This window comes from Calidris pugnax, unplaced genomic scaffold (genome assembly GCF_001431845.1).
Source record: "Calidris pugnax isolate Ruff unplaced genomic scaffold, ASM143184v1 scaffold107, whole genome shotgun sequence".
Classification (NCBI taxonomy): domain Eukaryota; kingdom Metazoa; phylum Chordata; class Aves; order Charadriiformes; family Scolopacidae; genus Calidris; species Calidris pugnax.
In genome coordinates this window covers 3,404,107-3,415,122 of record NW_015090901.1, presented here as the reverse complement: position 1 = coordinate 3,415,122, position 11,016 = coordinate 3,404,107, and the positions used below count along the sequence as shown (strand labels likewise).

General features: G+C 66.4%; 1 protein-coding gene across 1 annotated transcript in view; it reads right to left on the bottom strand.

The window, feature by feature from the left end:
• The window catches only part of SPTB (spectrin, beta, erythrocytic), a 55,006-nt gene that overhangs the window by 17,805 nt on the left and 26,185 nt on the right, over positions 1–11,016 (bottom strand). The window contains exons 4-15 of the mRNA XM_014948781.1: positions 9,707–9,798; positions 9,544–9,624; positions 9,329–9,444; positions 8,834–8,946; positions 8,568–8,755; positions 8,359–8,476; positions 7,434–7,592; positions 7,055–7,357; positions 6,747–6,897; positions 3,889–4,762; positions 3,672–3,809; positions 84–843 (exon numbers count right to left, since the gene is read on the bottom strand). Of these exons, the coding sequence (XP_014804267.1) occupies positions 84–843; positions 3,672–3,809; positions 3,889–4,762; positions 6,747–6,897; positions 7,055–7,357; positions 7,434–7,592; positions 8,359–8,476; positions 8,568–8,755; positions 8,834–8,946; positions 9,329–9,444; positions 9,544–9,624; positions 9,707–9,798 (3,093 nt within the window). The remainder of the gene's footprint in view (positions 1–83; positions 844–3,671; positions 3,810–3,888; positions 4,763–6,746; positions 6,898–7,054; positions 7,358–7,433; positions 7,593–8,358; positions 8,477–8,567; positions 8,756–8,833; positions 8,947–9,328; positions 9,445–9,543; positions 9,625–9,706; positions 9,799–11,016) is intronic.

The window sequence follows — 11,016 nt, the reverse complement described above, 5'->3', positions numbered from 1 at the left end:
GGGTTCAGCACCTTTGTGGGGTGCCCCAGAGGCAGAGAAACCCTCCTCCCCCTCCCCTTGAGGACCTTCCCTGGGTCACCCACCTGGTTGGCCAGGAGGATCTCCGCCTGCTTGGCATCCCGGAGGAACTCCTGGAAGTCGCGGCACTGGGTGAGGAAGCCGTGCCGGGTCTCTGCCATCTTGCCCAGGGCGGCCCAGCCCACCTCCACGCCGCGCAGCCGCTGCCGCAGGGTCTCGTACTGGGGGTCCTCCTGCTCCCCCACCACCTTCTCCCCGGCCTCCAGCAAGGCGGTGAAGGCGGCCTCATGCTCCTCGGCGTCGCGTTGGGCGGCCTGGTGCTGCCTCAGCAGCTCCTCCGCCTCGGCCAACGTGGCCGGCATCTCATCAGCGGTCGCCACCGCTTTCTGAGCGCCGAAGAGCCAAGCTTGGAAGTCATCCAGGTCCTGCAAGAAGCTCCGGAGCTGCCCGGCTTCCCCCAAGGAGGCCGCTTGCTCCCCCAGGGCCTCCTGCAGCTCATCCCAGGCGGCCGTCGCCGCCGCTAGCCGCTCGGCCACCTCCCCGGCCGCCTCGGGCCGTTCCTCGGCCAGGCGGTCAGCCTGGGAGCGCAGGGCGGCCAGACGGTCCTTGGCGACCACCAGCTCCCTCTCGATGCCGTAGAGCTTGCGTTGGGTGGCCAGGATGCCGGCCAGGTCCCGTCCCAGCTCGGCGGTGGCCCTGACCACCTGGGCTTTGCTCTGTAGCCATTGCCGGGTCTCCTCGCCCTCCAGGCGGTAGTTGAGGAGGCGCAGAGCCGAGCCCACCGCCTGGCGACGCTTGGCCACCAGCTCCCTGAACCGGTCCCACCTGCGGGATGGAGGTGGGTGACAGCAGGAGATGCGGTGGGGACCATCCCGGCATCACCCACTCACCCCGGTGTCACCGGCCACCCTACCTCTCGTTGAGCTGCTCCTGGCACTGCCGGACCTGGGGGCTGCGGGGGTGCCCACTGGCCAGTAGCCCGTCGGCTGCCTGGTTGACAGCGGCGATCTGGGAAGCCACGGTGGCCATCTCCTGCTCCAGCCCATCCAGCCTGTGGGGACGGCCGGGCTGAGAACGGGCCACAACTCGGGACACGGCACAGCCGCATCGCCACCCCCCGGAGCCCTTACCTGTGCTGTGCTACGTCCAGGTCCTCCAGCGCCTGAGGGACCTCCAGTTGCCCCAACCAGGTCTCCTTGGACCCCATCCAGAGGTGGCAGGCGTCGCTCTCCCCAAAAACAGTGTAGAGGTCCAGGGCGTCCTGCAACTGCCGGCCCCGCCGCTCGGCCAAGGCGGCCACCTCGGCGTGCAGGTCCCTCAGGGCCACCAGCCGGCTCTGCCCCTCGGGGCTAGCCCTTAGCTCCGGCGGGAAGCCCTGGGCTTGCCGGGCCAACCCTTCCAACTGCTCCTGGGCGGCCGCCAGCTCCTCCAGCAGCTCCTGGTGCTGCCGCAGCAGGACGCGGGTGCGGGACTCATCCTGCCCCAGCTCCTCGCTGGCCGCCCGCCGCCGAGCGTCCCGCAGCCCCTCCGCCAGCTCCTCCGCCTCCGCCTGGAACTGGAAGAAGCCCTCGGCCTCCCTCAAGCCCCTCCGGCGGAAAGCCGCCAGTTCCTCCAGTTGCCCCCACAGCCCTTTCACCGTCGCCCCCCGTTCCCGGAGCCGGTTGGCCGCTTGCCCCCCCACCGCCGCCGCTAGCCCCTCGCCCGCCGCCAGCGCCCGCTCCAGCCGCTCGCCCCGGCTCCGTAACTCGGCCTCGAAGGCGGCGTGCCGGCGCTGGAGCAGTAGGACGCCCGGTAGGTCCTTCCCGAAGTCCAAGGAGGAGTAGAGCTGCTCCTGCTCCTTGATCCATCCTTCTGCCTCGTCCAGCTCCCACAGGCAGGTCCAGAGGGACCGGGATTGCTCCAGCAAAGCTCTCCTCCGGGCCGCCAGCGCCTGCAGCTCCCGGCGGCACATCTCCAGGTGGCTCACGCGGTCACGGATGACTTTGGGGTCGCAGGGACGGTAGCCTGGCCAGGAAACATGGTGGGAGCCCATCAGCATGGCGTCCTGGCTCCCCCCTCGGCCGGGTCACATCCCGGTGTCCCTACCTTCAGCGTCGGCAAAGCGGAGGGCGGCGGCGCTGATGGCTCGTGTCTTCTCTCCCTGCAGGACCATGTCACGCTCCAGCAGCCGGTGGGTCTGCAGCAGCTCCTCCGCCTCCAGAAGGTGCTTCCCACACTCAGGTGACGTCAACTGAACCTGCAGGAGAGCCCTGGCCATCACCCACCACACCAGCTCCCACCGGCAGACGGCACCCACCCACACCCAAAAGTCACCAGGAGCACCCCAGCATCTCATCTGTCCCACCAACACCCTTCCTGGTGCAACCAACCCATGGTGGTCCCCCACGGCTCACCTTGACCTCATCCATCCAGTCGATGCTGTGGAGCATCTCCTGGAAGAGGTGCTGCAGGGCGAGGTTCATCTCCAGGCGCTGGCGCCGGGCGGCCAGCAGCTCCAGGAGCTGCTCCCAGAGCCGCAGGATGTTGTCCTTGCGCGTCTTGATGCGCTGGATGTCGTGGTAGCCCTCCACCTCCAGCTCCTTCGCCACCGCCTCGATGGCCTGCACCCGCTCCTTGTAGGCGGCCGTGTCTGTCTCGATGGCCTCGTGCTTCTTCTTGGCCGCCTCCACCGCCGGCAGGTCCTGGCCAAAGTTGTCCTGCCCCAACACAAAGCTCACGGTGAGGCTCTGGTGGGGTGGCCCCGGTCCCCAAGGTGGATGTCCCTGGTCTCACCTGGGCCACCAGGCGCTGGTTCTCGCTCAGCCAGGCCTCCCTCATGGCTGCTTTGCGGTCGAAGCGCCGTGCCAGCTGCTCCAGCTTCTCCTGCCGGATGAGCTCGGTGCGCAGCGCCAGTTCCCGCTCGTGCTCTGCTTTCTCCAGTTGCTCCCAGGCCTGGGGAAAGGTGGAGACGGATGGAAGTGGCACCCACGTCCCATGTCCCCCCCACCCACCCGTGTCTTGTTCTGCTGGTGAACCCCAATGTGACCCATGGGTGAGGGGCCATGGTTAGAGGAACCCAACCTGCCCTGGGATGGACCTCACCTGCCCCAGCGTGGCCGGCATCTCATCAGCGGTCGCCACCGCTTTCTGAGCGCCGAAGAGCCAAGCTTGGAAGTCATCCAGGTCCTGCAAGAAGCTCCGGAGCTGCCCGGCTTCCCCCAAGGAGGCCGCTTGCTCCCCCAGAGCCTCCTGCAGCTCATCCCAGGCGGCCGTCGCCGCCGCTAGCCGCTCGGCCACCTCCCCGGCCGCCTCGGGCCGTTCCTCGGCCAGGCGGTCAGCCTGGGAGCGCAGGGCGGCCAGACGGTCCTTGGCGACCACCAGCTCCCTCTCGATGCCGTAGAGCTTGCGTTGGGTGGCCAGGATGCCGGCCAGGTCCCGTCCCAGCTCGGCGGTGGCCCTGACCACCTGGGCTTTGCTCTGTAGCCATTGCCGGGTCTCCTCGCCCTCCAGGCGGTAGTTGAGGAGGCGCAGAGCCGAGCCCACCGCCTGGCGACGCTTGGCCACCAGCTCCCTGAACCGGTCCCACCTGCGGGATGGAGGTGGGTGACAGCAGGGGATGCGGTGGGGACCGTCCCGACATCACCCACTCGTCCCGGTGTCACCGGCCACCCTACCTCTCGTTGAGCTGCTCCTGGCACTGCCGGACCTGGGGGCTGCGGGGGTGCCCACTGGCAAGTAGCCCGTCAGCTGCCTGGTTGACAGCGGCGATCTGGGAAGCCACGGTGGCCATCTCCTGCTCCAGCCCATCCAGCCTGTGGGGATGGCCAGGCTGAGAACGGGCCACAACTCGGGACACGGCACAGCCGCATCGCCACCCCCCGGAGCCCTTACCTGTGCTGTGCCACGTCCAGGTCCTCCAGCGCCTGAGGGACCTCCAGTTGCCCCAACCAGGTCTCCTTGGACCCCATCCAGAGGTGGCAGGCGTCGCTCTCCCCAAAAACAGTGTAGAGGTCCAGGGCGTCCTGCAACTGCCGGCCCCGCCGCTCGGCCAAGGCGGCCACCTCGGCGTGCAGGTCCCTCAGGGCCACCAGCCGGCTCTGCCCCTCGGGGCTAGCCCTTAGCTCCGGCGGGAAGCCCTGGGCTTGCCGGGCCAACCCTTCCAACTGCTCCTGGGCGGCCGCCAGCTCCTCCAGCAGCTCCTGGTGCTGCCGCAGCAGGACGCGGGTGCGGGACTCATCCTGCCCCAGCTCCTCGCTGGCCGCCCGCCGCCGAGCGTCCCGCAGCCCCTCCGCCAGCTCCTCCGCCTCCGCCTGGAACTGGAAGAAGCCCTCGGCCTCCCTCAAGCCCCTCCGGCGGAAAGCCGCCAGTTCCTCCAGTTGCCCCCACAGCCCTTTCACCGTCGCCCCCCGTTCCCGGAGCCGGTTGGCCGCTTGCCCCCCCACCGCCGCCGCTAGCCCCTCGCCCGCCGCCAGCGCCCGCTCCAGCCGCTCGCCCCGGCTCCGTAACTCGGCCTCGAAGGCGGCGTGCCGGCGCTGGAGCAGTAGGACGCCCGGTAGGTCCTTCCCGAAGTCCAAGGAGGAGTAGAGCTGCTCCTGCTCCTTGATCCATCCTTCTGCCTCGTCCAGCTCCCACAGGCAGGTCCAGAGGGACCGGGATTGCTCCAGCAAAGCTCTCCTCCGGGCCGCCAGCGCCTGCAGCTCCCGGCGGCACATCTCCAGGTGGCTCACGCGGTCACGGATGACTTTGGGGTCGCAGGGACGGTAGCCTGGCCAGGAAACATGGTGGGAGCCCATCAGCATGGCGTCCTGGCTCCCCCCTCGGCCGGGTCACATCCCGGTGTCCCTACCTTCAGCGTCGGCAAAGCGGAGGGCGGCGGCGCTGATGGCTCGTGTCTTCTCTCCCTGCAGGACCATGTCACGCTCCAGCAGCCGGTGGGTCTGCAGCAGCTCCTCCGCCTCCAGAAGGTGCTTCCCACACTCAGGTGACGTCAACTGAACCTGCAGGAGAGCCCTGGCCATCACCCACCACACCAGCTCCCACCGGCAGACGGCACCCACCCACACCCAAAAGTCACCAGGAGCACCCCAGCATCTCATCTGTCCCACCAACACCCTTCCTGGTGCAACCAACCCATGGTGGTCCCCCACGGCTCACCTTGACCTCATCCATCCAGTCGATGCTGTGGAGCATCTCCTGGAAGAGGTGCTGCAGGGCGAGGTTCATCTCCAGGCGCTGGCGCCGGGCGGCCAGCAGCTCCAGGAGCTGCTCCCAGAGCCGCAGGATGTTGTCCTTGCGCGTCTTGATGCGCTGGATGTCGTGGTAGCCCTCCACCTCCAGCTCCTTCGCCACCGCCTCGATGGCCTGCACCCGCTCCTTGTAGGCGGCCGTGTCTGTCTCGATGGCCTCGTGCTTCTTCTTGGCCGCCTCCACCGCCGGCAGGTCCTGGCCAAAGTTGTCCTGCCCCAACACAAAGCTCACGGTGAGGCTCTGGTGGGGTGGCCCCGGTCCCCAAGGTGGATGTCCCTGGTCTCACCTGGGCCACCAGGCGCTGGTTCTCGCTCAGCCAGGCCTCCCTCATGGCTGCTTTGCGGTCGAAGCGCCGTGCCAGCTGCTCCAGCTTCTCCTGCCGGATGAGCTCGGTGCGCAGCGCCAGTTCCCGCTCGTGCTCTGCTTTCTCCAGTTGCTCCCAGGCCTGGGGAAAGGTGGAGACGGATGGAAGTGGCACCCACGTCCCATGTCCCCCCCACCCACCCGTGTCTTGTTCTGCTGGTGAACCCCAATGTGACCCATGGGTGAGGGGCCATGGTTAGAGGAACCCAACCTGCCCTGGGATGGACCTCACCTGCCCCAGGATGGACTCAAGGTGTCCTGGGATGGACTGCCCTGGAAAATGGACCCAACCTGCCCCCAAGAGATGGATCCAACCTGCAACTGCCGGCCCCGCCGCTCGGCCAAGGCGGCCACCTCGGCGTGCAGGTCCCTCAGGGCCACCAGCCGGCTCTGCCCCTCGGGGCTAGCCCTTAGCTCCGGCGGGAAGCCCTGGGCTTGCCGGGTCAACCCTTCCAACTGCTCCTGGGCGGCCGCCAGCTCCTCCAGCAGCTCCTGGTGCTGCCGCAGCAGGACGCGGGTGCGGGACTCATCCTGCCCCAGCTCCTCGCTGGCCGCCCGCCGCCGAGCGTCCCGCAGCCCCTCCGCCAGCTCCTCCGCCTCCGCCTGGAACTGGAAGAAGCCCTCGGCCTCCCTCAAGCCCCTCCGGCGGAAAGCCGCCAGTTCCTCCAGTTGCCCCCACAGCCCTTTCACCGTCGCCCCCCGTTCCCGGAGCCGGTTGGCCGCTTGCCCCCCCACCGCCGCCGCTAGCCCCTCGCCCGCCGCCAGCGCCCGCTCCAGCCGCTCGCCCCGGCTCCGTAACTCGGCCTCGAAGGCGGCGTGCCGGCGCTGGAGCAGGAGGACGCCCGGTAGGTCCTTCCCGAAGTCCAAGGAGGAGTAGAGCTGCTCCTGCTCCTTGATCCATCCTTCTGCCTCGTCCAGCTCCCACAGGCAGGTCCAGAGGGACCGGGATTGCTCCAGCAAAGCTCTCCTCCGGGCCGCCAGCGCCTGCAGCTCCCGGCGGCACATCTCCAGGTGGCTCACGCGGTCACGGATGACTTTGGGGTCGCAGGGACGGTAGCCTGGCCAGGAAACATGGTGGGAGCCCATCAGCATGGCGTCCTGGCTCCCCCCTCGGCTGGGTCACATCCCGGTGTCCCTACCTTCAGCGTCGGCAAAGCGGAGGGCGGCGGCGCTGATGGCTCGTGTCTTCTCTCCCTGCAGGACCATGTCACGCTCCAGCAGCCGGTGGGTCTGCAGCAGCTCCTCCGCCTCCAGAAGGTGCTTCCCACACTCAGGTGACGTCAACTGAACCTGCAGGAGAGCCCTGGCCATCACCCACCACACCAGCTCCCACCGGCAGACGGCACCCACCCACACCCAAAAGTCACCAGGAGCACCCCAGCATCTCATCTGTCCCACCAACACCCTTCCTGGTGCAACCAACCCATGGTGGTCCCCCACGGCTCACCTTGACCTCATCCATCCAGTCGATGCTGTGGAGCATCTCCTGGAAGAGGTGCTGCAGGGCGAGGTTCATCTCCAGGCGCTGGCGCCGGGCGGCCAGCAGCTCCAGGAGCTGCTCCCAGAGCCGCAGGATGTTGTCCTTGCGCGTCTTGATGCGCTGGATGTCGTGGTAGCCCTCCACCTCCAGCTCCTTCGCCACCGCCTCGATGGCCTGCACCCGCTCCTTGTAGGCGGCCGTGTCTGTCTCGATGGCCTCGTGCTTCTTCTTGGCCGCCTCCACCGCCGGCAGGTCCTGGCCAAAGTTGTCCTGCCCCAACACAAAGCTCACGGTGAGGCTCTGGTGGGGTGGCCCCGGTCCCCAAGGTGGATGTCCCTGGTCTCACCTGGGCCACCAGGCGCTGGTTCTCGCTCAGCCAGGCCTCCCTCATGGCTGCTTTGCGGTCGAAGCGCCGTGCCAGCTGCTCCAGCTTCTCCTGCCGGATGAGCTCGGTGCGCAGCGCCAGTTCCCGCTCGTGCTCTGCTTTCTCCAGTTGCTCCCAGGCCTGGGGAAAGGTGGAGACGGATGGAAGTGGCACCCACGTCCCATGTCCCCCCCACCCACCCGTGTCTTGTTCTGCTGGTGAACCCCAATGTGACCCATGGGTGAGGGGCCATGGTTAGAGGAACCCAACCTGCCCTGGGATGGACCTCACCTGCCCCAGGATGGACTCAAGGTGTCCTGGGATGGACTGCCCTGGAAAATGGACCCAACCTGCCCCCAAGAGATGGATCCAACCTACCCCAAAGAGGTAGGACCTCACTTGCTCTAGAACAGAGCTCTAGACCCAATCTGCCCTGAGATGGACCTGAACTGCCCTGGGAGATGGACCCAAACTGCTCCAGGAGATGGACCCAACTTGTCCCAGGACCCATCCCAGGATGGACCTGAAACGCCCTGGGAGATAGACTCAAACTGCTCCAGGATCTGACCTGCTCTGGGTTGGGCTAAACTTGTCCCAGGAGATGGACCCAACCTACCCCCAAGAAATGGACCCAACCTACCCCCAAGAGATGGACCTCACTTGCTCTAGAACAGAGCTCTAGACCCAATTTGCCCTGAAATGGACCTAAACTGCCCTGGGAGATGGACCCAACTTGCCCCAGGATGGACCTGAGCTGCCCCAGAACGTCTTTGACCTGCCCCAGGACAGCCTAAAGAGCAAAGTCCCCAGGGATATGGAGAGAAGAGCAGCCCCCAGGTCACAGGGTGCCACGGGAGCAGCCACGTGTCCCCGATGTGTCCCCAGGCTGCTGGGACAGGCCCCGTACCCGGTTGATGTCGGAGACCAAGCGTCCCTCGTGCGGGGTGTAGACGCGCTGGTTGTTGGCTCGCATCCGCGACTGGATGGTGAAGAGCAGCACCTCCAGGTTGCCCTTCTCCTGAAACCTGTCCCGGAGAGAGCTCAGCTCAGGGCACCCATGGGTACTCACCACCATCACCACCACCAGGGCATGGGGGGGGGCTCGGGGGTGCTTACTTGGGGGGCTTCTCCACGGTGCGGTAGGTGCTGAAGGCTTGGAGCTGGTGCTGCACCCCGGCCAGCGAGTTGGCGAAGCTACGGCTGTTGAGGGAAGCGATGGTCTGCTCGATCCAGGTGAGCAGGTCCGAGGCCAGCCCCCCGTAGCCCTCGATCATCCTCTCCGTCTCCTTGGCATGCTCGATGACCTGCGGTGGGGATGCCAGTGACCACCGGGTACTGGCACCTTGGTAGAACCACCCCCCAACCCCAACGCCAATCCCTACCTTGCCCAAACGCCTGCCCTCCACCTCCAGAACCTTCATCTTGGAGAAGTAGTGGTAGAAGGCCACCACGTAGGTGATGATGGACTTCTCGTCAGGGTTCTCCGTGAACACATCTGCTCAGCACGAGCGGGAGGCATCATAGAATCATAGAAGGGTTTGGGTTGGAAGGGACCTTAAAGATCATCCAGTTCCACCCCCCCTGCCCTGGGCAGGGACACCTCCCACCAGCCCAGGTTGCTCCAAGCCCCCTCCAACCCGGCCTTGAACCCCTCCAGGGATGGGGCAGCCACAGCTTCTCTGGGCTGAAAAGCCTGACCCAACCTCTGCATTGCCCCAGCATCAACGGGCCACCATGGCCTCATGAGGTCCCCCCTTGCTCCCACCCAGACCCTCTTTCCATGGGGTGGAAACATCTCTGTCCCTCCACGAGGCCCGGGCACATCCCAGGATGTAATGGGGAAACTGAGGCAGGAGGGTGGGGAGCAGAGCCCTCACCTTCAGGGTCGAGGAGCGGGGTTATGCCCAGGTGCCGCTCTGCCACGCTGAACGCGTGCTCCAGGTTGTGTCGGGCATTGGATTTGGTCAGGTTTTGGAAGTCAACCAGCTCGGGCCTGGGGACAGAGGGTGTGGGACAGCGATCACATACCTGTAGGGCATCCCTCAGTGACACCACCGCAGCATGTACCAATGTCCATCACCGTGCCGCTTACCTGTGCCTGTGGATGAGGGCATTGAAGGCCAGCCCATCTTTCCAGCTTGAGGTGAAGTTGGTGACGTTCACATGGGGGTACCTGTGATGGGGACAGGGTGTCACTGTCACTCTCTGGACATCCCCAGACCCCAATGTGGTGGGATGTGGGTCCCATCACCTACCCTGCCGTCTTCATCTGGCACCAGAGCAGCAGTGCATCCCTGGCAGAGCGTGTCTCCCGGCCCTCCTGTGTCTGCACGATGATGTCCTGGATCTGGGGACAGAAGGACATCCCGGGGTTGGAAGAGGACGTCCATGGAAGAGGGCTCCCGCTTGGGAACGAGCCACTGGTGCTGAGCTGAGGGGTGCCCCCCACCCACCCAACCCCACCTGGAAGCGGAGGATGATGGTCCAGATGAGGCCAAGGACGAGGCGGTGGTTGCCATCCACGATGTCGTGGGAGCCCATGTTCTCCAGGTGGACCCGCTGCTCCTTCAGGAACTGCAGCGCCTTGTCCACATTCTCCAGGCAGTGGATCCTCATCCGGCCCTTGGTGGGCTTGGGCTGGGGCAGGACAGCGCTCAGCACCCTCCCCTCCACGCCAGGAACCCCCACCCCTGCCCGGGGACAACAGTGATGCCACCCCAACCCTGGTAGAACCTTGCTCAACACCAAGGTCAACGGCCTTGGTGGAGCAACAGAGGTCTTGGGGCACGGCATGACATGGCATGGTTTCCCAGGGTTTCCAGCTGGATGGGACAGGATGGAGATGGGATGGGTCCCCAGGGTCCCCAGCTGGATGGGATGGGATGGAGATGGGATGGGTCCCCAGGGTCTCCAGCTGGATGGGATGGGATTGGATGGAGATGGGATGGGTCCCCAGGGTCTCCAGCTGGATGGGATGGGATTGGATGGGATGGAAATGGGATGGGTCCCCAAGGTCCCCAGCTGGATGGGATGGGATGGAGATGGGACGGGTCCCCAGGGTCCCCAGCTAGATGGGATGGGGACAGGATAGGTCCTCAGGGTCCCCAGCTGGATGGGATGGGATTGGATGGGATGGGATGTGTCCCCAGGGTCCCCAGCTGGATGGGATGAGATGGGATGGGATGGGATGGGATGGGATGGATGCCCAGCTGGATGGCATGTCACGGGTCCCAGGATCCTCAACAGGATGGAAGTCCTACCAGAAGCTCTCCTGACAGCACCTCCAGCAGCTTGATGAGCACCCGCCCGTCCCGGAGGTCCATGTAGAGGTCCGAGATGCGGCAGGTGACGCGCGCCAAGTGCGAATTCACCCACTTGGTGAAGGTCTTCTTCTGCACCGCCTCCCGCTCGTCTGCAACGGAGAGAGAACGGTGGCAACGGTGGCACCGGCGGCTGGGCCAACCCCGGGGGGGGGGGGGGGGGGGCCCCCGGGGGGGGGGACGGGGGGGACCGCCCCCCCGGGGGTCCCCGGTGGAAGGGAAGGGGGGGGGGACACCCTGCGGGA